At 37.6% G+C, this 26,910-nt stretch overlaps 6 protein-coding genes across 8 annotated transcripts in view; 2 read left to right on the top strand and 4 right to left on the bottom strand.

The window, feature by feature from the left end:
* LOC120413643 (uncharacterized) overlaps window positions 1–26,910 on the top strand; it is a 94,586-nt gene that overhangs the window by 20,772 nt on the left and 46,904 nt on the right. The window lies entirely within an intron of this gene.
* Window positions 3,996–4,990, bottom strand: LOC120413649 (uncharacterized). Its single transcript, XM_039574564.2, has 2 exons — window positions 4,769–4,990; window positions 3,996–4,702 (listed from the first exon to the last, which is right to left on the bottom strand). Exons 1-2 carry the CDS (start codon window positions 4,811–4,813, stop codon window positions 4,091–4,093), a joined length of 657 nt encoding a protein of 218 aa, XP_039430498.1. The 5' UTR covers window positions 4,814–4,990; the 3' UTR covers window positions 3,996–4,090.
* LOC120413644 (uncharacterized) lies at window positions 15,482–16,686 on the top strand. The gene is made up of 2 exons (XM_039574560.2): window positions 15,482–15,642; window positions 15,704–16,686. Exons 1-2 carry the CDS (start codon window positions 15,607–15,609, stop codon window positions 16,601–16,603), a joined length of 936 nt encoding a protein of 311 aa, XP_039430494.1. The 5' UTR covers window positions 15,482–15,606; the 3' UTR covers window positions 16,604–16,686.
* Window positions 17,100–19,597, bottom strand: LOC120413648 (uncharacterized). Its single transcript, XM_039574563.2, has 2 exons — window positions 18,157–19,597; window positions 17,100–18,091 (listed from the first exon to the last, which is right to left on the bottom strand). Exons 1-2 carry the CDS (start codon window positions 18,190–18,192, stop codon window positions 17,423–17,425), a joined length of 705 nt encoding a protein of 234 aa, XP_039430497.1. The 5' UTR covers window positions 18,193–19,597; the 3' UTR covers window positions 17,100–17,422.
* LOC120413646 (uncharacterized) lies at window positions 21,233–22,240 on the bottom strand. Its single transcript, XM_039574562.2, has one exon. The coding sequence runs from the start codon at window positions 22,066–22,068 to the stop codon at window positions 21,313–21,315; it is 756 nt and encodes a 251-aa protein (XP_039430496.1). The 5' UTR covers window positions 22,069–22,240; the 3' UTR covers window positions 21,233–21,312.
* On the bottom strand, window positions 24,927–26,162 carry LOC120413645 (uncharacterized). The gene is made up of 2 exons (XM_039574561.2): window positions 26,005–26,162; window positions 24,927–25,943 (listed from the first exon to the last, which is right to left on the bottom strand). Exons 1-2 carry the CDS (start codon window positions 26,047–26,049, stop codon window positions 25,086–25,088), a joined length of 903 nt encoding a protein of 300 aa, XP_039430495.1. The 5' UTR covers window positions 26,050–26,162; the 3' UTR covers window positions 24,927–25,085.

Genomic DNA, 26,910 nt, shown 5'->3' with positions numbered 1-26,910 from the left:
TTTGAAGTTAGGGTTCCTTCCTAACCAATAATAATCTGTGATCAATCACTTGGGAGAACCTTCCGACGAAAATTTCCATAATTCACTATTGTCCGGTGTTCGTCCGTCTGCGTCACAAAACTCACCGGGGACGATGGCGGCAATGAAATTTACGTGATGATGAGGTTTAATTTGCTGATGAGATGAGATTACTCATAATTTTATGGTTCCCTCTCGTTGGCCAAAGTGTGGCGTGAGTTTCCGAGCTTGTTTTGATTATTTCCTTCTCCGTCAGGTTAGCATCTGGGGACTCAAATTTTCCACAGCGGAATAAACCTGTCCGTGGGGGCGTTTTTGGAACGGAAAGTTTGTAATGAAAAAATGATGAGCTGGAACCAAATGGTTTCAATTTGAAAGACGAGCTTTAAAATGAAATGATGTATTATTTCATGCAAAACAACAAACGATTAGCCAAGGATACGGCGAAAACGTTTACCGAAAATCTTTGATACAATTTATTTAAATCCTGTGTTGTTTTGCACGTGTTTGCTAAATAAGAAAGAAATACATTCAAACACATAACCCCCTAAATTTCTGTCAGTTTTTTAAACAAGGGTATGTTTGTGTTTCTAAATGCTGGCTTGCTTCACTGGTATCTGAAGCAGCGTTTGTCAATCAATGCCAACTGACAGGGGATGAGAGGGAATGTCCGTCCCAATACTGGATGAATGAAATCGATTGGTTGATGTTGAACAACGTCTTAAAAATTTAGGACAACTTTTGTTTTGTTTTGTTCTAGAGGTAAAGGCACCAGTAGTTAGTACATGTAGGGATTATGGGTTGCAGGATTGAATATGTAATAAATTATTAAATGAGTATTTATTATAAGATTGATATAATTCATAAATAAGAGTTAAGAGCGCAACAAAAAGTGCGCACCTTCATGAATATTGCCTTGTTAGCTGATTGTGGATCGAGTGCGAGAGCGCGCTAGCTAGCTACGAGAGAGAACAACGAGCGAGAAAACAACGAGATGCGCGCGGCCGGCGAAAGAGAGAATGAAGATTGTCAAATCAGTTTTGTGGTTAATTTCTGTGGAATAAGACGTGTTGTTTGTTAATTGCAAAATATCTGTGTTTTTATTATAAAAGAAAGTCCCCGATCACGACAGTACACAATGACTTTTAAATCATAAAACATAAACATTTAAATACACGATTCTTTCTCGATAAACTTTTTCCATGTCATAGTCATAGGTCCAAGTCATAGTTATATTAAAATAGTTCCTAAAATATAGGAATTGATTGATATTTACTTTATTTAAAATTAGGATGGTTGTTGGGATGCATCGCCTCTGATCGAATGAATGTCCCATATGCGACGTATTCGGAAAACGACTAACAAAAGGGGTCAAAATGTAAACATTAGTTAGACAACTGCATTATGACGTGTCAGTGCTTTTTTTGTACGAGACCGAGTCACGTAGCCCAGTGGTAACGCTTCCGCCTCGTAAGCGGTAGATCGGGGTTCAAATCCCGGCTCAGACCAACACAACTGGTAATCTTTTCCCTTCTGGATTCGATTGCTTAGTAAAGGGAAGGTAGTAAAAAGTAAATCTTTCCCAGTTCCTGAGGGGAACACCCTTGAAGAGTATCGGGGCCGGCATTTACAAAGCGGATTCAGTGGCAGTTTCATTCTCAACTTAATGTTAACATGTTATATGGTTAATGTTAACATTCCATAGGTCGCCTCCCTAAGGTATCGTGACAAGGTCCAGTTTGTGACGATACACTACCTTCCCTTTACTAAGCAATCGATTCCAGAAGGGAAGGTAGTGTATCGTCACAAACTGGACCTTATCAAGACACCTTAGGAAGACAACCTGTGGAATGTTAACATTAACCTTAACATGTTAACATTAAGTTGATTTATAAACTGTTACTGAATCCGCTTTGTGAATGCCGGTCCCGATACTCTTCACGGGTGTTCCCCTCAACAAGGGAAAGATTTACTTTTTTTATTTACTAGTGCTTTTTAATTTGAATACGTTTGAATTAGCCTGTGGCCTAAATGTGTAGAACAAACTTGCTTAAAGATTATCGAACATAGCCAGTTTATCAATTTGAAAATTAATCAATAGATACAGTCATCATTTTCTGTTCGAATAATTGAGTCTGGACTGTAGAAGAACTTTGAAAAAAAATTACCCCTATGAACTTTGGATAAAAAGATCTGACAGCATTTTTCTTCCAAAATACTATTTTTATCTGAAACTGTTTTTAAATGATTGCAGGACAACTCTAGAGTTTTTTTTAAATAGGTCCTATAAACATATGAAACATAATAGCTTATAGGACCTTCTAAAAAAACTCTAGAACTGTACTGATGTGTAGGGGAAGGTGGGGCAAGACGACCATACGGGGCAAAAGGAACAATCGCTCGTTCGGCCGTATTTTTTTCAATTTTGATTATTTCCAGTATAAGGAATTGTTGCTAGCAATGCAATTAGCTGATTCTACTACCACATAACCGCCAAAACGACGTAAACGCCACGGGGCATAAGATTAAATGAAGTTTTTTCCAAAACCTTTGTTTTCTTATAATATTTGGAAAGAACAAAATAAGGCTTAGGTTTCGTTTTAAAGCTCATTTTATCAAAATGCTATTTTTCCTAGATCAGTAGTGTCCCTACCAATGACTTGCGCCTATGATAAAATATAATTTAAATTTTGGTTATTTTTGTTGAGAGCTTTTGAAAAATCTTGTTCAGGTGGGGCAAGTGTACTATATGGATTGTTAGTATGGAAAAAATTACGAATTGCTGCATAAATACATGAAAGTACTTAAAAACTGATAAACAATTCTTGAAAAAATGTCCATACAAAACATAGTGATATAATGAAAATTTACTATTTATCATCTAAGTAATATTTTTTTCGTTAAAACGATACAATTTTAAGTAAAATATTATTATTTAATCTAAAAATAAAAGAAGAAACCTTTCAAATACATTCTAATCTGATGTATCTAAGTGATAACAGTTCAATTGTTGGCAAATTAACATGTTTTTTCATGCATTGTTCCTCTTGCCCCAACGGGTTGTTCGTCTTGCCCCACTAGTTCAGTAGAACGTACGGAAAATGAAAAATTTTAAGATCATTTTTTTACATTAAAAGACTGGATTTTTTAAAATCTTGTTCTAACAAAGTCTTAGTCAAGACCTAGAAAAAGATAATTATAATAAAATCCGACAGATTTTATTTACTTTTTAATGGGTTATAACGAGCATTTCCGAGCAGCTTGTTACACTTGCCCACTTTCCCCTACTATTTTTATCTGAAACTGTTTTTTAAATGATTGCAGGACAACTCTAGAATCAGTCACAATAACAAGATTTTCAAAAATTCACATAAAAATAAAAAAAAGCATGGGGACTTGAATGGACGAAACAATCATGCAAAATGACCAAAAAAACTATTGTCCTCCTGAAGCACCAGAGTGAAACGAGTTTGTATCAAGATGCCACAGTTTTTTATTTGTGTTCTTAAATCGACATAATTTTAAACTAAAAGGCAGATAATTTTGTTAGATTTAATCAATTCGACCGAACTTTTTACTTAATCATTTCAGACGCTACACTTTTCATTTGTTGTATTATTAAAGCAATTTCAAGAGCGTTTTAAAACACGCTCTAAAATATGTTTTGTTGAACAGCTTTTTTCAAATTAAAAGATTTTATGTGTCAAAAAGTACTTTCCCATAAAATGATAAACCGTACTTATTGTTTAAGTCATAAAAAATAACATTGTCGAAGTTAATCATGAAGCTCTTTGATTGCTGTTTGTTCAAGCCATCTATAGAAACAATCATTCCAAACTCTCAGCCAAAATTTCCGTCAATGAAAAACAAAAAACAAATTTCCCAATTCTAGCTCCCCTTCTCAAAAAAGCATTTCACACCCATGCTGCAGCGGTGGCTAAAACTTTCCATCCCCAAAAATAACACCGACAGCCAACTCGTAAGCACTTTTGAATAATTTATTTCATCAACTTTGGCCCGCTCTCGTTTTGCAATAGGATCCGCCCACTTGGCGTGGGACTCCGCCCCTCGATTAAACTTGCTTAGCGCAAATGGCCCGCACCTGCTGGGCGGTAAAGTTTAAATTGTCCGCCAACCGGGACTGGGCCGTGGCCATGCACGCGCGGAACGCGGTCTTCAGTTCATCAAAGGTGGCGGCCGTCAGGGCGCTCGTCGTCACTTCGGGGGATAGCTCGGTGCGGGTCTGCTGCCAGTTGGCCAACTTTTGGCGGATTTTGGCGGGATCGGCAAAGATGTTCTCACCGCGGAACACCGCCAACAGATTGAGTTGGTCGTACTGGTCACGGGACAGCGTCTGGGTCGTTTCGGAAAGTTTGCTGAACAGGGCTTCGTCAACTTCGTTCAGACAGTTGGTGTAAGCGATTCCGGCGAGACTCATCAGCAAGTTCACGTTGGTCCGGATGAACTCCACGCACTGTGGGCCGTTGCGCTGCACGTCACTTCCGGTCAGTTGGTTCAGCAATTCAGCCTCATCGTTGAGCGCCGTCTGAACGTAACTCTCCTCGGTCAGCAGCACTTCACGTTGGCCACTTGCAAGAAGGTCCGATGCACCGGAAAATAGCTTCGTGGCACGTTTCAGCTGGGCAAAGATCTCAAGTGGGTCCTCGCGCTCGGCCAATGCAACCTGTAATCAGTGAAAATCGCCGTTTAATCCGACCACTTGAAATCCCGTGTGCGGCTAATCACTCACATTTCCTGCCAGCAAAATCACCGCCGATAGCAGCACCAGTTTCATCTTGATCCGGGTGATTTATTGATGACGCGCGCGCGCAAAACACACTGACACTGTCTTGGGTCGGTATTATCGGTTATTATCAACGGATTCTACTAGAAGAAACACTTTTTTACCGCGCAATGAAAATCAGTTTGTTGTCTACGTTTACGACTAGAGACGCATTCATGAATGATGGCCAGTGGCGACAGGTAGTGCAGTTTTATATTTCTTTATCAGCGCGCTTCATCGCGAGCTTTGACTTCTTATCGATGTAGGGCCAGTTCCTGCTCAAATCTTTGTTGGCATTTTAATGGGTTTTTAACAGTTCAATGAATGAACGAAATTCAAATAAATATTTTAATTGATCGTTGAAATAATCATTCAGGAAACAAAGAATCAAAAAAGATATCAAAGTCATACTATTATCTTCCTTTGCAGGCAGCAATAGGACCAATGCTAATTATGTTTAGAGCAATTCTCTCAGATTTCGGTCATTCGATTTTTTTTTTGTATTTTCAATTTCATTTTCGATGTAAAATCAAATTTTCAATCAAAAAATACTTCAGTGTAATTTTCATAAAGTGCACCGTTTACAAGTTATAGCCATTTTTAGGTAACTTTTTTGAAAATAGTCGCAGTTTTCCATTTTTTTAATTAGTGCCCACTTTTGAAAAAAAATATTTTTGAAAAGCTGAGAAAATTCTCTATATTTTGCCTTCTTGAACTTTGTTGGTACGACCCTTAGTTGCTGAGATATTGCCAAGCAAAAATTTAAAAATAGGAAAATTGATGTTTTCCAAGTCTAACCCAAACAACCCACCATTTTCTAATTTCGATATCTCAGCAACTAATTGTCCGATTTTCAATGTTAAAATATGAAACATTCGTGAAATTTTCTGATCTTTTCGAAAAAAAATACTTTCATTTTTTTAAATCAAGACTAACCTTTCAAAAGGGCGTAATATTGAATGTTTGGCTCTTTTTGAATGTTAGTTAAAAATTAGTTAAAAATCACCATTTTTTTACCTTGTATAATTATTTTTCAGTGCAGTCCTTATCCATACCTACAACTTTGCCGAAGACACCAAATCGATTTCTTCAAAAGATACTGATTTTTGAATTTTCACATATAATTTTTGTATGGACAGCTGCCAAATTTGTATGGAAAATTATATGGACAAACTAATGATGCAAAATGGCTTCTTTGGGCATACTGAAGGCACCAAAAAAGTTTCAGCCGGATTAAAAAATACAAAAAAAAATCGAATGACCGAAATCTCAGAGAATTGCAGCTCCAATGCTAATTTTATTTGATTTTTTTCACTCCCCCCTTACTAATTCTGAGGACTAGTAACTTCTCCTGGAATGAAATGTGCAGTTACTTTTTTCCTTTTTTTGTGGCTTGTGTAATAGGATGTACCGTCATCTGGAGCGAATTAGGACAGCTGTTTATGCCTTGTTTCTGCACAATTTTTGGATATTTTAAATATTTTTCGGATAGAACAGACACAGATTAAAACATTTTTTGCACCGATTTCCATATTTTATTCTCTATTCAGCCCTGCCGCTCTCACTTTAAAGTTTAAATAGGTAAATTTGGTGCGTGATGGGTTTTGCCAGTTTTGAACCCCTTAAGGCTCTGAAAGGCATCATTCCCGATCGTATTTGCTAAAATTGTGAAGTTATCGCAGATTTAGTGAAAATAGTTGTTTTTTCCGTTTTTTTTTTCATTTTCTCCTTTTTGGACGTCGTTGTTGGGTTGATTTTATTTATTGATCGGTCTTTCGCTCCCGTATTTTTGCTCATGGCGTGTCGAAAACCGCAGATGCTATGAAAAATTTGGTTTTTGCGAAAATCGACGAAAATTGAAAATTTTCATATCACCCTAAAGTGGTGTAGGTCACCCTAACGGCCAAATAAAAAAAATACGGGTCTAATCAGGGCCCGGCGATGACCTGATATGAGCTACCGAACAACATTGGCAATATGGCGTCGTTTGTTTACAAACATGGGATTGTTTGTGGACGAACCGAAAAATTTACTTTTTTGTAAAAAAAAAATCTATAATCATTGTGCAATAACATAAAGTCTTCCAAAACAGACAAAATTTCATTAAATTCCAGACCAGAATTTGTATTATTATTTTTTTTTCAATTTAAACCTCTTTTATCGCGATTCTGATTAAGATTGCACATCAAATCATCGTGCCTTTAATGTATCTTTAGTTTTCACATCGATTCGCTGTAGATTCGTGTTTAAATTTTGAAATTTAGCATAAATTAAAATAAGTTGCAAAATTCCCAACTTCAACCATGTGCAACAATTTCCACATCACCCATGTGGGGAACCGATAATGGGGTAATTCATGCGTTCCAAACTGTCAAAATTCCAAAACGTCATTGCCAATCTTCGGTTCGCTGCTTTTGTTCGTGTTTGAAGTTTCGGGCCGAGACTCTGGGTCTAATTCTTTCGGCCACCCCACTCCAATTTTGAGCTAATGGCCTATCTACAATCACTTAGCTTAGAACATCTAAGTAAAGTAGTTACTTAGGAAAGTCTGCAACTTACGTTCGTCATCCACAATCAACTTAGAAAACTTGCTGGGCTGATATACGTTGCTATGCAGTTGTTTGTTTACCTTTGATATGGAAACGTCAACTTACCGTAGATTTTGAAATTTTCCAAACCAAACGTCAGTTTCTAATTTGATTACTTTTCTATTGTAGAAACTCAGATTCATTTCCATTGATTCAAATTCCTAAGCTAAGTGAAATTTTCTAAGCTAAGTGATTGTAGATAGGCCATAAATCAAAACAACTTTTTTTTCTTTAACTTTCGTATGGAACTGCTGAATTGTTTTTAGTGTGTGTTGCGAAATGAAAAAATGATGCATAACTTCAACATTAGGCGCACATTTTAACTGAAATTTTGGCCTCAGCATCGTGTTCCTGACAAATTGCTGCATAGGTTTTCCAATTATGATCTATGCTTTATTTTTAGTTCACGAGATATTGAATTTTAAATGTATAAGTTTAATAAATCAATTCCTGCTGGTCCTTTTCAACCTTTCTTAAAGTCCATGCCTCTGTGTTTTATGAAGGCTCAATTGAGTAAACATTTAAAATAAAGCCTCCCATCAAATTTAAACCTTTAATCCCTCAAGGGCTAATTTATACCCAGAGTTATTTATTATCACCGGTGTCTTCCACCCTCTGCTGTAAGGCACTTCATTCCAGGGTGAAATATTTCGGCCTGACCTACAGTTTCGTGATGTTATCTAGCAAGGCTTTGTTTTGGCGCATGATGGAATGGAGCTGATGCGTAAATACCACTGCTCTCAACGCGCGTTTGACCACGCGTGCCACCCGACTGATGGAAAACGCTAATCGTCGTGGTTTGTCAAAAAAAAAGTGAGGCCACACTGCACAGTGGGGCGAGGTGGCAATCTAGCGGGACAAAATTAATAGCGCTCTGGGGTTACGTCCTAGAGCTTCGGTGTCTTCAGCAAAGTTTCTCAGAAAAATCAGGGCTACATTTTGGTACTAAAATGTAGTTCCAATTTTGGCCACATAGGTGGCGCTGAAATCTAACTTTTTCCAGTGACCTCCTAGCGAGTTGGTGTCTTTGACAAAGTTGTAGATCTCGCCAAATCACGTATAGTCACCCAACATGTCAAAATTCTCAAAAATAACTGTGCTAAGTTACAGTTAGTTTTAAAAATACACAAATTAGCTTGCGGGCCAAATGTATAAAATCGGTTATTTAAAAAATTAAAATACGTTATTTTATCATTCAATAACAGTTGTCCATCAGTTTTGTTTATGTTATTGTTTTAGGTATTTGAAAAAGGTATTTAGTTTAATGTTCTTGTGTTTTCTTTGAAATTTGTTTTTTTTTGGAAATAGGTGACATAAAATCTGAACAATTTATGTAATGGCGTAATTTTAACTTTCAATCAATTGTAACGTTTTGGACGTTATTTTCCAACAATTAGACTATGACCATGGTCGAGGGGAGACAAACAAAAATTAAAAGAAATATAAAAAGTGAAATTAAAAGCCAGAAATTAAACATTTCAACATAAAAAATGGTTAGAAAATGTATTTTACACAAGTACATTTCTTGACTTTTTTTTGATAAGGTCCTATAAACAAATGTAAACATTGAGTGTATCCCTTTCACACCTTATGTCAAAGTCCATCGGAGTAAGCGGGATACACTCAATGTTTACATTTGTTTATAGGACCTTATCAAAAAAAAGTCAAGATTTGATTTGCAATCATTATTTCCAAAAAATGTAAGATTCGGCAATAAAAAACATTTAAGCGATGCGATCTACAACTTTGTCGAAGACACCAACTCGCTAGGAGGTCACTGGAAAAAGTTAGATTTCAGCGCCACCTATGCGGCCAAAATTGGAACTACATTTTAGTACCAAAATGTAGCCCTGATTTTTTTTAGCAACTTTGCTGAAGACACCGAAGCTCTAGGACGTAACCCCAGAGCGCTATTAATTTTGTCCCGCTAGATTGACTGAATATTCATAGCTGAGCAATTCTCTGAGATTTCGGTCATTCGATTTTTTTTGTATTTTTTAATCCGGCTGAAACTTTTTTGGTGCCTTCGGTATGCCCAAAGAAGCCATTTTGCATCATTAGTTTGTCCATATAATTTTCCATACAAATTTGGCAGCTGTCCATACAAAAATGATGTGTGAAAATTCAAAAATCTGTATCTTTTGAAGAAATTTTTTGATCGATTTGGTGTCTTCGGCAAAGTTGTAGGTATGGATATGGACTACACTGAAAAAAAATGATACACGGTAAAAAAAAATTTGGTGATTTTTTATTTAACTTTTTGTCACTAAAACTTGATTTACAAAAAAACACTATTTTTAATTTTTTTTATTTTTTGATATGTTTTAGAGGACATAAAATGCCAACTTTTCAGAAATTTCCAGAATGGGCAAAAAATCTTTGACCGAGTTATGAATTTTTAAATCAATACAGATTTTTTCAAAAAATCGAAATTTTGGTCGCAAAAATTTTTCAACTTCATTTTTCGATGTAAAATCGAATTTGCAATCAAAAAGTACTTTAGTGAATTTTTGATAAAGTGCACCGTTTTCAAGTTATAACCATTTTTATGTAACTTTTTTGAAAATAGTCGCAGTTTTTCATTTTTTTAAAATAGTGCCCATGTTTGCCCACCTTTGTAAAAAATATTTTTGAAAAGCTGAGAAAATTCTCTATATTTTGCTCTATTGAACTATGTTGATACGACCCATAGTTGCTGAGATATTGCCATGCAAAGGTTAAAAAACAGGAAAATTGATGTTTTTTAAGTCTCACCCAAACAACCCACCATTTTCTAATGTCGATATCTCAGCAACTATAGGTCCGATCTACAATGTTAAAACATGAAACATTCGTGAAATTTTCCGATCTTTTCGAAAAAAATATTTTCAAAAATTTAAAATCAAAATTAACATTTCAAATTAGCGTAATATTGAATGTTTGGCCCGTTTGATATGTTAGTCTTGATTTTAAATTTTTGAAAATATTTTTTTCGAAAAGATCGGAAAATTTTACGAATGTTTCATGTTTTAACATTGTAAATCGGACCTATAGTTGCTGAGATATCGACATTAGAAAATGGTGGGTTGTTTGGGTGAGACTTAGAAAACATCAATTTTCCTGTTTTTTAACCTTTGCATGGCAATATCTCAGCAACTATGGGTCGTATCAACAAAGTTCAATAGAGCAAAATATAGAGAATTTTCTCAGCTTTTCAAAAATATTTTTTTCAAGGGTGGGCAAACATGGGCACTATTTAAAAAAAATGAAAAACTGCGACTATTTTCAAAAAAGTTACCTAAAAATGGTTATAACTTGAAAACGGTGCACTTTATCAAAAAATCACTAAAGTACTTTTTGATTGCAAATTCGATTTAACATCGAAAAATGAAGTTGAAAAATTTTTGCGACCCATATTTCGATTTTTTGAAAAAATCTGTATTGATTTAAAAATTCATAACTCGGTCAAAGATTTTTTGCCCATTCTGGAAATTTCTGAAAAGTTGGCATTTTATGTCCTCTAAAACATATCAAAAAATAAAAAAAATTAAAAATAGTGTTTTTTTGCAAATCAAGTTTTAGTGACAAAAAGTTAAATAAAAAATCACCAAATTTTTTTTTACCGTGTATCATTTTTTTTCAGTGTAGTCCATATCCATACCTACAACTTTGCCGAAGACACCAAATCGATCAAAAAATTTCTTCAAAAGATACAGATTTTTGAATTTTCACATATCATTTTTGTATGGACAGCTGCCAAATTTGTATGGAAAATTATATGGACAAACTAATGATGCAAAATGGCTTATTTGGGCATACCGAAGGCACCAAAAAAGTTTCAGCCGGATTAAAAAATACAAAAAATAAAATTAAAGAAAAAAGACCGATTCCGTAGAGAACTGCTCAGCTTAATTATAACTATTTTTTAAACTAACTGTAACTTAGCACAGTTATTTTTGAGAATTTTGACATGTTCGGTGACTATCCGTAATTTGGCGCGATCTACAACTTTGTCGAAGACACCAACTCGCTAGGAGGTCACTGGAAAAAGTTAGATTTCAGCGCCACCTATGCGGCCAAAATTGGAACTACATTTTAGTACCAAAATGTAGCCCTGATTTTTTTGAGCAACTTTGCTCAAGACACCGAAGCTCTAGGACGTAACCCCAGAGCGCTATTAATTTTGTCCCGCTAGATTGACTGAATATTCATAGCTTAATTATAACTATTTTTTAAACTAACTGTAACTTAGCACAGTTATTTTTGAGAATTTTGACATGTTCGGTGACTATCCGTAATTTGGCGCGATCTACAACTTTGTCGAAGACACCAACTCGCTAGAAGGTCACTGGAAAAAGTTAGATTTCAGCGCCACATATGTGGCCAAAATTGGAACTGCATTTTAGTACCAAAATGTAGCCCTGATTTTTCTGAGCAACTTTGCTGAAGACACCGAAGCTCTAAGACGTAACCCCAGAGCGCTATTAATTTTGTCCCGCTAGATTGACTGAATATTCATAGCTTAATTATAACTATTTTTTAAACTAACTGTAACTTAGCACAGTTATTTTTGAGAATTTTGACATGTTCGGTGACTATCCGTAATTTGGCGCGATCTACAACTTTGTCGAAGACACCAACTCGCTAGGAGGTCACTGGAAAAAGTTAGATTTCAGCGCCACCTATGCGGCCAAAATTGGAACTACATTTTAGTACCAAAATGTAGCCCTGATTTTTTTGAGCAACTTTGCTCAAGACACCGAAGCTCTAGGACGTAACCCCAGAGCGCTATTAATTTTGTCCCGCTAGATTGACTGAATATTCATAGCTTAATTATAACTATTTTTTAAACTAACTGTAACTTAGCACAGTTATTTTTGAGAATTTTGACATGTTCGGTGACTATCCGTAATTTGGCGCGATCTACAACTTTGTCGAAGACACCAACTCGCTAGAAGGTCACTGGAAAAAGTTAGATTTCAGCGCCACCTATGTGGCCAAAATTGGAACTGCATTTTAGTACCAAAATGTAGCCCTGATTTTTCTGAGCAACTTTGCTGAAGACACCGAAGCTCTAAGACGTAACCCCAGAGCGCTATTAATTTTGTCCCGCTAGATTGACTGAATATTCATAGCTTAATTATAACTATTTTTTAAACTAACTGTAACTTAGCACAGTTATTTTTGAGAATTTTGACATGTTCGGTGACTATCCGTAATTTGGCGCGATCTACAACTTTGTCGAAGACACCAACTCGCTAGGAGGTCACTGGAAAAAGTTAGATTTCAGCGCCACCTATGTGGCCAAAATTGGAACTATATTTTATTACCAAAATGTAGCCTTAATTTTTCTGAGCAACTTTGCTGAAGACACCGAAGCTCTAGGACGTAACCCCAGAGCGCTATTAATTTTGTCCCGCTAGATTGCCACCTCGCCCCACTGTGCACTGTATCTACCAACCCCGAGGGCTTGGACTGCTCGTTTTCACTTCAACCCACACTTTTTCACTACACACCATGATCATGCGGGGGGTTTCGTTCCGGCCCAGCCTAATCCCAAAGGGGGAGGGGGTATGACGGTGTGGTTGTACCCAAACTCTGGAGCTTAATTAAAATTTGCGTATCATGGAACGGCGAGACCGGGACAGGAAGCTTGTTTTTGCGGACACACTTTTTTTATAACAGGCCGTTTTGGAGACATTTTATCTGGCAGGCAATCTCTCATGCTTTGCTTATCGCCTTTTTTTTGCTGTTTTGGGGTGGCGGTCAGTTATTGTGCCTTCCAGCGGTTTTGATATGGGTAAAAAATGAACAGTTACTGGATCTCCCCTCTCGTTCTATACCACCCTGAAGAGGAAAAAGAGAACAACCACAATGTTGTAAAATTGTCGTACGAGTTCATCGTGTAAACGAAGCCAAAGTTACGCACACGTGGGACTTCCACGCGCGAGAATTGAATGAACGATGTTTTGAACGCAATTCACAGAGCAATAGCTGGTCGCTGGTTCCTGGAATTGTAATCGAAATATTGCGAGTACTCTGATGGGTAGTTCGATAAAGTTCGCCTTCGCGAGCCACTTCAAACCACCTCGCCGTAGTCTGGGCAAATAATTTAATCCTCCCGCAGCAACGAGTTGACGGGTTGAGCGATGTTGTGCGTTGGTCACCGTCGTCATGGTCTTGAATATTGGTTGGCGATCAATCAGTCTGCGGTGTGGGGATGTGGTGCCAACGACGAGCACTTAATTATAGAATTGATCGACGAAATTGATTGATAACAAGATAGAAATAGATTGTTTACATCACAAATATGAGTAATACACAATATCTAGTCAAATTTTCCAAAAGTTCCTATCTGCAAAATTATAGCACATAGGTTGTTATGAAAAAGTATTCTACAAATCTTAACATTCACTCAAGGACGTATTAGACTAAGACAAACAAACAAAATTTTTGAATTTAGCAGTTTGACTGTTTTTTTTTATTGCGATTTTGCCGCAAACAAGTTTGCGAGTTTGGCAATCAACACACAAAAAGGGCGAGTTTGTTTGTTTGTTTGCCACAGTCTAATACCTCCTTCGGTCAACAATAATAAGCGACCTATGTCATATGCTTTTGCTGTTTGCATGTATTTATACGCACTTTTTAGACGACCAAGGTCGATTCCCGTTTTCAACATGGCAAAAATGATATATGTATTGCGTTTTTTTAGAAAAGAATTTCTTTTCCATCTCTTGAGATTTATATTGGCAATAAAAACTTTAAAAATATCTAAATTAGGTCAATATTGAATACTCGCTTTATAATAGACTTTCTTGGATGGACTTCTATTAAATTGTCTTTAATAAGCAGTTATCTGTCGGCCTGTGTGGATCAATCGGACCGCGCACTGGGCTCACAATCCAGAGGTCGCCGGTTCGAATCCCGAGGCAGACGCAAAAATTCTAAGTGTTAATATAGGTATTCGGTGCCCTCTCCCCGTGCCATACCTTCACACTTAGGAGATCCGGGAGGCGGAATCTTGTCGCAAAAAGAACGATACACGCCTGTGGATCCGTTGACGAAACCGCAAGGTTTAAGAGGGCCACATAATAAGGTTTTCCGTTAATAAGCAGACAGATAGGGGGAGAGGGGGTAATATGCACCCCCGGGGCAAAATGCACCCCCTACTTTTCTCGGTATTTAGAAAAATTTTCCGGAGAAAAAATCATAGAAATTTGAAGCTTAACATTGCTAAACCATGCTGGAAAAATTTGAGGATCGCAGTATAGAAACAGCTCAAGTTATTAGCAAAACTTTAAAATGTTGTGTTTTCATCTAATTTTCATGGAACTTTCATTATGATTTTTGGACAATATAAAAAGCATTTATTGATATTGTAAGTGTTGAGGTATATAGTTTTAGCCATAATCTTCATTATTCTGTAGATAAATGAGTCCAAAAACATCAAAAAATGCATTTTTAATTAAATTTTCTGCAAAAAGCGTGGTCGGGGCAAAATGCACCGCTGTGAAGCTCCTTTGTAAAAACAGCGGTGTCATCTAGTGGTGACTAGTGAAAACTGCTTTTACCCGGTGCATTTTGCCCCATGTTGTGGTGCATTTTGCCCCTTTGTTGTAGTGCATTTTGCCCCAATGTTGCGGTGCATATTGCCCCGCATGGTTGTTTGAAATGTATCAAAAATGTTTTTAGAAATTTGATATTTTCGAACAATTTTGTGGTTTTTTAAGACTTTTTTCACATGGATGACGAAGAATAATAGTTGTTTTAGAACATCGAACAAAATTCTTCCAAAGTTATACTGTAATGGTTGAGAAATCACAGTTTTCCCTTAGGGGGTGCATATTACCCCCTCTCCCCCTACTACATTGTTGTCGCAATTTCGCACTCATGTCCCCGCATGCAACACCGGTGCAGGTTTGCTAAAATTGAGCAAATTTGGTAAAACATACGGCGTTACAAGTTCCAATCATTAAGCAAACACTTAAAACTTGGTACATACTGAGGGCCTTCCGAGTAAAATGATTGGTTGCTCATCATCAATAAATTAGAAGATAACGGTTCGAAAGTGCTTAGAAATGTTGACGAAAGCTCTAAAATGCACATAAGCTTAGATGGTATAAATACTAAATCAATCAATTGGACTTGTCACAATTCCTTAGGGACACAGTCCGGAGCAACTTCAGCTAGTTTCATTCAGACGAGATTTGGCTCGGCTCGGAAGTGGAGGCAGTGACAATGAAAGTGATACTGGCGTTTTGCGCATTCTTGGGTGTAAGTGATCGTCTTCAGTGCTGAAGAGTTTAAATGTTCTAATGGTTTGAACCTGTTACAGCTAACCGCAGCTCAACGGGAAGATTCGCTCAACGTCATCAGCAGCTTACGACAAGTTCAACCCGCGTATCGAGATTTACAAAATTTTGTCGTTGCGGTAGTGTCAAATGCCAAAATCAACAGTTCTGATGTGATTTTTGCATTTCACGAGCAAATTTCCTCGTCCAAGGAAAGCTTCCTCAGATCAGCTATTGGAAAGGAAGCTAGCACCTTGTACCAAATTAACGGTCAAAACCAGAATCTCGACGCGAGCTGCCTCAACCTTTTGCGCAGCAGCATCGAAGTCAACATCAATCTGGCGGGAGTTTCGTTCAGCAACTGCATCACGGCCGTCGACGGTCGCCTCAATACGGAAATCTCCCAGATTTACCGCGAGCTGGAATTGAACGAAACTTCCTTCGTGAACATCAGCATCTACGATGTGTTCCGCGGTCAGAACATCTTCATGAACCCGCAGGTCATCACCGAACTGTTGCAAGCCAAGCTGGCTCAGCTGCAGCAATCTCCTACGGGATTGGTTGCCGAACTATCTCAGCTTGTTGACGGTTTTCGCGGTCGGCTGGATCTGGTTCGGGCAGCCTACGGTCAGTGTTTGAACGCCAATGACCAGCTGCTGCAAACGGCCGTCAATACTGTGCTGGTTCAGCTGCAGCAGATTTGTCAGGGTGCGCTGATCCCGGATGTAACCACCGTGGGGCCGACCACGGTTGACCCAGAAACACCGGAACTGACCACTCCGGAGTTGACAACGACTCAAGTGCCCGAGACCACACCTCCATCCACACCGGAGCTGACGGCGGCTCAAACGGATGGGCCCACTGTCGAACCTCCAGCTTACATCAACTTTCTTCCCAATGGACCTCCAGCCGTGCAACCAGACAGTGACTTCCGATGGAACTAACATGCAGCTCAATTATAAGTTCCTTTAAAATTAATTTATTTACGTGCCAACAATCTTTCAAAATAAAAAAAAATAACAAATGATTTAGACAGTATATCGTCGCTTGTGAACTATCTTGTGATACACCTTATCTTTTTACAGCAGACGTATCACAAGAAAGCACACAAGCGACGAAATTGCACATCAATATCCAACACAATCCAACAAAAAATTACAAGACAACAAGACATAATGCTTCCGTTAAAGAAAATACTTGGAGGGACACTTATGCGTAGACGTGTAACGATGGGACAAACAGACTTGGTGTTGTTTTTAAAGAGTTTCTGTACAAAGTACTAGATATTATGTGTTTTCTGAAAGTATACATTAAGCTTAACTTGAAAGTGATAAAAAGTCAGAATCGTCCAAAAATAGCATTGGACATTTGTGCGTAGAACGACAGCAAACCAGTTAAACAGTTTTTCTTTTTTTTTTTTGTAAAACGGTTTTTAGAAGGTTTGCTAAAACTTGCTCGTAAATTGCTTAGAGATGAATGGTTGGTTGGCGTCTTATATACAACTAAATTGTTGTGTTCAACAATTTTCTAGAAGTTGAATATAATTCCAAAAATATTTCTGAAAGAAATTTCTGAAACAACCTAAATGTAAACAAGCCAAAACTAGCCCTCTATTTCAAACGTTTTCATGATAAGCCCTTGGAAAATATGTTTCACAAATAAGAGTAATTTATTGCCAGGATTTTTCTTGAAATTTATTTTTCATATCGTATCCTCTGACGTGCTATGGTGCCTTAAACTTAACAGGTTTTCGATTAAAATCCTTATTTTCCTTCGCAAAGAACACTCAGTTGTTTTGAAGTTATTCCAAATGCTTCAGAAAGTAAATCATCATTGGCTTTTAAACATCCCTTATACTTCGCAACGATCGGCACCAATTGGCTCCGGAAATCCTTCACATATCCCTGAAAAGTATCAGTCAACTCTGTTGGCAATTTCTTCAACTCCTCCAATTTCTCTTGGAGTTTTATGTCGATTGCTTGTGGGTCTTGAAAAATGTTCAACCCTCGAAAGGCCTGATAGATGCTGTTTTTCGTCGGAGAACCACTGCTTCCATCCAGTTCGCCGTAAACCTTAGCAATTTGTTCGTTCAGTTGGTCATCGATCTCCACTATGCAGGTACTGAACTTGATTCCAGCAAGCAATACGTCCAAGTTAACTTTAGTACGCAACAAACTCAAACACGATTCGTCGGACATGCTCGAGCTGCCGATTTTTTGCAAAATTTTGGTCTCATCCTGGATAGCCGAGCGAAGGTACTGTTCCTTGGAATCTGCGACCTGTGTGTGGAACTCAAAGATGATATCCGAAACGCTTCGTTTGCTGTTGGCGACTGCATCCACCACAAATACGTTCAAGTCCCGATAGGCGGGCTGAAGGGCCCTCAAGCTGGTGACCACTTTGAGGGATTCATCTCTTGCTGCAGCTGCTACCTTTGGAAATGTGTTGACACATTAAATTGAATAAAGTTAATTCATCGAAAGTAAAATTTGCTTACCCCTAGCGCAATCAACAAAACTATAATTGTTTTCATTGCGAAAAATACCTCAAGTGAACCTTTGCTTGTTCACGTTATGACTGTGGATCAAACGAAAAATTAACGGCGATTTTATACTACGCACTGTAGCGAAAATGATACCATCAGGTTCTTACCCGACCTGAAGTACTGTCTAGAGAGCATATTATCATTTAACCTAATTATGATGAGTAGTTACGTTCGGACTTAGCTTGAATCTGAACTGATAAAACGCATTTTTCATACATGAATGGTCTGGGCAGGCAATTTGTTGAGCTTCTAAAACAGAGCAGATTATTATCACCAAAAATTAAAAAAGTGGTTTTTCTCTGTCTTGTTGTTTTATATCCTAGAAGATTTTTTTGTATAACATTTGATTCAAAATATAAATCAAAAAACACTTAAACAACTCCAAAACAGTTACAGTCGACTCTCTGGTTGTCAATATCCAAGTAACCTTCGAGGAAGAGAATCATCAGTTTACAGAACGATGCAAAATGAAGACTCGATTGAAAATATGTTTTTCTTGGTACCCAGCTATGGAAGAGAATCATGGCAACGTCCAGCAAACAAAAACAAACTAATGTCAAACACCCTTCAAAGCTTCGTTTCGCAAAGAAAAATGTCTATGCAAGCCATGAGATAGTGACAATATTGACAACCGGAAGAGATTTTCAAACCAAACAGAATCCAAGGGACCGTCGAGGAAGAGATCCTTCAAGCAAGAAAAAAATATCGAGGAATAAAGCCAATCGAAATATGCAGTTTGAAGGGACTGAAGAATTCATCGATAGATGGAGCAATATTGATATCGAGAAGATCGACAGCCAGAGAGTCGACTGTATTTTTAAAATTCCGGAGTTAAACTACTTTCTCTTTCAGTCATTCTCGAACGACAACATGGCCTACTTTTCTCTGTCAAAAATACCAAAATCTTAAAACTAATCTAACTTCTTCTTACAGCTTGTTGCATAAACACCAATTTTCGTCGAATATAAGCTATTTGAATAAGTTTACAAAAAAGTGTTCACGTGGTTTATGGATGGACCCTAAGCTGATTTAGGAAAAAGTACATCATTGTTCAAACTTATATTTATCATCCATCGCATCGCATTCAATTCCCGTATTGAATGGTGTTATGAATTTGCCACTATATTTCGAAATTTGGTCTGTTGCACTGGTGGTGCGAGGAATGCAATTGATAGCGTTGCAACGGTCCTCAGGGAAAATGTTGACTCGAGTTATGCAGCGACTAGTGGTTATTGAAATATTACATTTTAATTTTTATTGTTATTGTGCAGTTACATTTATTTGAAAAAAGGGATAATTTTGTTGAATATTCTAAGATCACATTTGCACCATCTTATAGCAAATAAAATATAAATTTTATCCTTATTCACTTTAACATTCCTCTGACCCTTATTGCTTTCATAGATACACTATTCGTCAAACATGTTGGTGGTCTATGGATGTACGGGGAAGTATTTTTTTTTTTTTTTTGCCCAGCAGTGAACTCATGTAACTTTTAGTTTAGTAAAAATAAGGCTTGAAATTCTGACAATCTCATTTTGAAAATCAGATTTGTACATTATTATTCTTTTATTTCAGACGGAAATGGTGATCTTTTTTCACAATCTGTGTAAGTCTCATTTCAAGTGACTGTTGATCAGCGTTAATAATGCTGACTAAGCTTAAAACTTCAAGTGGATTAAAAATAAACGCATGAGCACTAAGTTGTGGTTGGCTTTGGTTGGTAACAGTGCAAACCGGTTTTTTTATCGATAATATAATATTAATAAATAAAATTTAAAATAATGAGCACAATCAACATCCATTGGTTGTTTTGAATGGCGATAAAATTAATTGTACACCTAGAAAGTTTCATCCCGGTTAACTCAATGTCATTCTTTAACAGATTTCAAAAATAATTTAAACAGTTTTCACTGACGTTCTGATACTGAACACTTGATACAGAAATCCTTTCTCGGAAGCAGGGTTACCAGGTCAAAATTTAAAAAATCTGGCGAAGTAACGATAAAATATCTAGAAAAATCTGGCACATGAAAATAACCATTCTGACGGTAAAGGGAAGTGGAGGTATGAGTTAATTTAAAAGTTAAAATTGTAATTCAGACGGTTAAACTGATTTAATAGCCTCAAAAATGATGAATTTGCATGTTCGAATTTGAGAAACGCATTTTTTTTTTATTTTCATATTAACTTGTTCATATTAATCAAAAAAATGTTCAAAATAGGTGTTGCGACGGAGCGCGTCCGAAGCAGCCCCTTGTTCTGCGTCAGTGTCAGTGTTTTGTGATTGTTTGACTGGTGCCCGTGCTGTCAATTTGAGTAAGCGGGAGCACGGGCGCAGCTGAAGAATTCAGCTGTGAAAAAACACCAAAGATGTAAGTTTTGTAATTTTTGTGAACTATTAGTGTTATTTATTAATAAATAAACTTTAGTTTTGTAGCGAGTGGAAAAGAACGAAGTTTTCTTTTAATCACTCCGCTGACAGAACCGGTGCCCGGTTCAGGACATCCCCCGCGACTCAACAATAGGCATAAAGTGAAAAATCTGGCAAAATCTGTCAATATCTGGCACAGAGAAGGGTGAATCTTTATTCGGACTGTTACTTGAAAAAATATGGAATTCCCAAATATATCTGGCAATCAAAAAACAGGATATTGTATAATTTGTATAAATAATATGTTGCAAATTTACATCAAATTGTATTTGAATTTTAATGTTTAATGACGTGCAAAAGTTTTCCTTATAAATGATGTAACATTCGGTTTTTTTTTGTGTGTGTGGGAAATATTTTTTTAATAATTTTATTGATTTTCAAATTTCTATTTAAATTATCCAAAAAAGCCTGAAGCAAAGCTAGTTTTAGCATCATTGTGACGGGTTGTTTACTGATTCTTACGCAACTTTCTAATCACAATTAAGAAGATAATAAGTTGAAAATGTGTTACCACATACTTGTGAACCCACGTTTAGAGTTTCCCACGATAACCCACGTCTGCAACAATTTTTAAATAAATAATGAAAAATTCACTTTTTATGCCCTTTATGGAGATAAACAGCTAATTTTATTCTACTCATGATAAAAGTAACAATACTTCAAACATTTAACATCTATTCATCCTCGTTTGGCTCCTCCGCTGTAGGTTCCAGCTGCCCCAGACAAATCTGCACAATCTGAGTGCGTACCATGTTCAAAGCCATGTTCAGCAAGCCGACCCCCTCGTCCAGACACTCTTCGTATCGTTCCTTCAGCACCTCCAAGTCCTCCCCAAATCCCTCCACGTGTTCAGCCAGTTCATCGTCAAAATCAACCGGATCGCGCAACAACTCTTCCCGCCTAGCGTTCAGCTTCTCGATCAAACTTTCCGGATCGTGGAAAATGTTCTCCCCCTCAAACATGTCAAACAGCCTGGCCACCGTCAGCAGCGACTCCCCGTCCTGAAGTGACCCGTAGAAGCTGTACAGCGTCTCGTTGAACGACTCGTCGACCTGTTTGATACAGTTGGTGTACGAAATACCCGCCAAATTTACGTTCAAATCGGCACTCGATCGGACAAACGCCAGACAGGCTGGATTTACGGTTTCCGGTTGGGCGGAGATAATGTCCAGAACCTGACCCTCCTCGTTGACTGCGGCCAGGACGAACTTTTCCTTCGTGTCGACGACGTCCTCGTGCAGCAGGGAGATCAGCTCGGAACCCTTCAGTTTGACGCCGGTCAGCTGGTTGACCACGTGATCCTGCAGGTCTTTGTACAGCGGCTGGAGGGACTTCATCGTTTCGATCACTGCAAGTGAGGCTTCACGTTGGCCGTAAACTGTGGTGGCAGCGAGGGCCGCCAGACAGATGAAGATTGCTTTCGGGAACATCTTTGATGAACTTTGCAATCGATTGTAAGATTGATACTGAAGAAGCTGATTTGCATTTCTGATTTTATATGCAACTGATATTGAGATGCATCTTTTGTCTTCCGGATCCTATCTCCGTTGACACAGTTTTGGCACGAATTGCAACAATAGATGTCAAGATAATGAAATATCTGCGTAGATTCAAGCATGAATCATAGGAATTTGTGTAACAGTTATTCTTGATTGATTTTTATATTTTAATAGGCCGCTGCAAATGTTCTTTAAAGTTTATGTATTGATAAAAATGTTAATAAGCGTTATTCTAGGTTTTAAAATAATGTAATAATGGCAGTAACCTTAACTAGTTTTGATTGCTACAAGCTAGGTAGCGAGCATAAAAAAATATCAGCATGCTATTAAAACTAGTAGGCAACACTATTAGTAAAAAAACAGACCCACAAGATGCAGCGATATCAATTGTCTCTTTCATCGTTATCAATTGCAATACAAGTGTTGACGAGGGTTAGTATCATAAAGATAACTTCATTCTACTCAAATGTTTTGCTGGCATTCGGGTTCAATCACTGATATTTCCATCTTAATCTGTGATAGATGAAACGCTGGTCAAGTTAAAAGATTAGGCATGTGACACATTCCGCCGTGACGTTGCAACGCTTTGACTTTTCTTTTTTCAGTATTTCGGCTGTAACTCAAAAATTACATTGAAAAGGTACATATGTTATTACAGATTCGGAAAGTGCATTAAATTTCCTATAAGAAACAATGTTGAAACATTATTTTAAGCGAATATTCTATTTTTGAGAGGGGGATATGTAGCGTGACGTTGCAACGCGTGACTTTTTCTCAATCCTGACCCATTTCATGTTTCGCCATTAACTCTGCTCTGTTAAACGGCAAATTTGGAGTTCTTCTTCAATTTTTAGTGTAAAATTGGCCAATAAATCGAATGCAATCATTAGTTTTTCGAAAAAATTAAACCTCGATTTTTGAAGACTGCTTATATTTCGTGACGTTGCAACGCTCTGTTTTCGAAAACAGGGTTTTTCGTTGCGTTGCAACGTCACGAAATTATAGTTTCAAAATAAATCATAGTTTTTGTTAGGCTGAACAACTGTAGGTTAAGATTTGATTATAAGACATTAATGGACAGTACAAGGACATGTGAATTGATTGGCCTGCCCATGTTAGACCCCCCCCCCCCCCCCTCCCCCTATTCTGCTTTCACAGTTGCAGTACGATTTACGAAGTTTTCCAAAGGGTTTTCAAAATATTTTTTTTTTTGTATTATTCCATTATCACGAAGGAAACTTCCCCCCTCTCCCATCCTCTATCCATGTAACGGGACGTCCATGCATTACGTAACGGCGTAATATCAAGGGGGAGGGAGGAGGGTTCGAGGATTTATGCAAAAAAAGTGCATCGGAAATGTATTTTCAGGGGGTGGAGGGGGTCTAAAAATATAAATGTTTTGTTACGTAATGCAAGAACGCTCCCTTAATATTTTAATGGTTTTGGACAACTTACAAAACACGTGGAAGTTTTAGAAGGGAGGTGAGGAACTTCAAGTTTTTAGGAGGGCTTATTTTGAATTTATAAATAAAGTGCCCATATCGTTTGTTCATGGCCCCTAAGGGGTGATCTGCAAACAACGTAACTTATTTTGTTGACTTTTGTGCTTTTTAAATTAAATTTGAGGAAATAATATAACTGTTTAAATGCGCGTCATAACATTTTTAATTGTGAACAACAAAACGTTGCATACAACTTATTTAAGTCCTTCCCTCGTCCAACTACAGAGTGACAAAAGTTTGTGAAAAAAATCGAATCACGTGATTTTTATTGCTTAATGAATTTCACTGTAATTTGACTTACATAAGGGTGTGGGATAAAAAAAATCACTGCGTTGTATTAGAATGAACCCTCACGTAAATCAGTTTATCATAAAGGGGCCATCCAGTAACCACGTGATTACTTTTTTGAAAGTTTTAGAATTTTCCCCCTTGTGAACATCGGTCTATTTTGATTTGTTCAACAAGTTTCATTAATTTACTTTTTTTCGAGTTGCATCAAACTTAAATGACGGAATTTGTGAATGACCCATGTACAATTCTTCTGTAAATATGCTTGGAAACATTATATAAAAAATAAATAATATTAAGTATCCTTTTATCTTCAAAACCAACTACGCATACACCTTTTTTGCCATGTGACCAATATGATTTAAAATTTCGTGACGTTGCAACGCAAACTTAAACCTGTTGTAACTTTGGATCTAGACAACCAATTAAGTCGCTCTAGATTGCATTTGAAAGCTCTTTCCAAGTACAAAGAGCATCCGAAATATCAAAATGATTGAATGTTTAGTTTTTTGTTGACATAAACATATGTCCCTTTTTCGTGACGTTGCAACGCAATAAAATGGTAAACTTACACAAGTTTGAAAAAATACTTAACTTAAGATAAACTGCAAACCCATGACATTTCCGTTTAGAACAACTAAAAACCTACAAAATGCAATCAAAGGAATATTTTTTGGATTTTATTTCGCTGAAAACCAGGAGTTTTTAGAAAAATGTTTTAAAACGATGATTTTATCACGAATTGATGCATAACCTAACCAACTTGTACAAAATGATATTCAAATGATCAATTAATGAAAACCATGATTTTTGAAGCTTCAAGTAGTCTAGAATCGAGGAAAAATATCCAAATAGCTCATACACGCTTTTCAAAATTTCATCCTAAGGTGTACATTGCCGGAGAATGTGTCATGTATTTTTTTTTGTTTGTCCTGTTTTGAAAAATAACACAAATGACGCACTTATTCTTAAGACAATAATATCAACATCGTATGATAGTACTTTTTATCTTCGACGAAGATTACAATTTATTTAACTTAGCTTTAGATAATATCGGGAAACAGATAAATAAATGACTCATGAGAAAATATATTCTAATTTGCTCAAAACACTGCTGTATTCTTGGAAGTTATTCGTTCAGTTGTCTAGCCAACTAACTTACAGACCAAATCGTTCGCGGAACATTCTCAGAAAATCCGATGGTTCAGCCACGGGAGTTCCGCGGAACACCGGCGCTTGCGGGATCGATGCCACTGGGTAGTTCTGCTGGTACTGCTTGTAGTCCTCTGGGATGGATTGTTCGGGCGAAATCTGTCCGGGCAACGATTCCGGCGCAGATGGAACCTCCACGGCTTTGCAGGTCGCCATCATGTTGTCGTGGGCCAGCTCCATACCGATCTTCAGACGCTGCTCACCGTCGGTCATGCACGTAATGTACGATCGCTCCAGGTTGTCCATGGTGACGCCCAGCTGGGAAACCCACGCGTTCACTTCATCGTACAGGGACGTTGGGTACTGCTCCAGCTCGCCAGACTTGGAAGACAGCTTGGACAGAATGCTATCGGGGTTGTAGAAGATGTTCTCATCCTTGAACACGTTCAACAGCCCAATTCCCAGGTAGTCGGACTCGTCCTTCTGCATGGCTGCGTAGAACTTGCTGATCTCGGCTGTTAGAGCGGTGTTGGCATCGGAAATGCACCCGGAGTATGCGGTTCCAGCAAGGTTCATAACACTGTCCGCAAGGGATCTGACAAAGTCAAGACAGCCGCTGTTGACTGATGCGGGTTGGTTGTTGATCTGGTAAAGAAGCTTGTTCTCCTTCTTGATGGCATCCAGCACGAACGTTTCCTTCACGATTAGGACATCCTCGTGGAACACGTTCAGTTTCTCAGAACTGCTCAAACGGGCATCGGACAGAGTGTGAATGACAAAGTCCTGGATCTCACGGTACCGTGGACGAAGGGTTTTCACGGTGGAGATGACAGTTTCCGATTTGGGACGGTCCGCCAGTACAGCCTGTGAAATTCATGGTTGTTAAAAGTTGTCCCAACTTGATTCAACTAATTTTAAAACTTACGGTCATCCCAACGAGTACAATTGAAAATATCACGAAGGATTTCATGGTTCCTGAGTGCTGTTGAATGCTTCGAATTTGACTTAACTAGTTCGGAATCGCTAATGATGTCTTACCTTGGCCGGTAAGGATTTTTATACTTCGTTCTCTGATATCGAACGGATTGCAAAAAAAGTGTTATCGAAGGGATTTAATCTCCCACAAATCCGCGTTCGATTGATAACCGCAAAGTTAGCAAAAACAACCGCACCCGCGTTCTAATATGTGTGTGAGACCAAATTTTTATGAATGGAAATTTCATTCCAACCTTCAATCTGAATGGGACTTTGTACGTCCGTCTGCGAATTCTTCAAAGACCCGTACACCTTTACAACCAAAAAGGTCAAGTCTAGCCAGGTGATTTACTGCGGCATCCGGTTCGGCTATGAAACAATTTCGTCCGGCGGACTAATTCATCAATGATCGATGAAGTCATAACGAGCGATTGAATTTGTCGTGATTTGCGATTAACACCGGCCTGATAGCCGTGGATTGGGACTGCGAAACTACAGGTGTTTGTCTTATGAGGAAATATGGATTTAATAAAAATTTCTTAGAAAACACTTCCTTCTTAAAATGAATTACATATTTAACTCAAAATTTTAAAAAAGTAAATGAAAATCACATTCGACACCCATAAATCCGTATGCTCAGTTTTGAAAACCTCAGCTTTTTTGCAAAATGAAAATCTGACATGTATTTCTTGAGTCATCGTATAAAAAAAATCATTTTTCCTGTTTGCTTTTCCTCCAGAAGCTGCATCTCAGCAACCATTGGTCCAATCTCCAATAACGTTGAATCCAAATTTGTAGAACATTTCTGCAGTTTTTTTTTAAAGGTCCAATAAACCAAATTTGCATTTTTTGCTTT

The sequence above is a fragment of the Culex pipiens genome, chromosome 2 (genome assembly GCF_016801865.2).
Source record: "Culex pipiens pallens isolate TS chromosome 2, TS_CPP_V2, whole genome shotgun sequence".
Taxonomy (NCBI): domain Eukaryota; kingdom Metazoa; phylum Arthropoda; class Insecta; order Diptera; family Culicidae; genus Culex; species Culex pipiens.
Note: the sequence above shows the minus strand (reverse complement) of the source record. Positions and strands in the feature narration are given on the sequence as shown.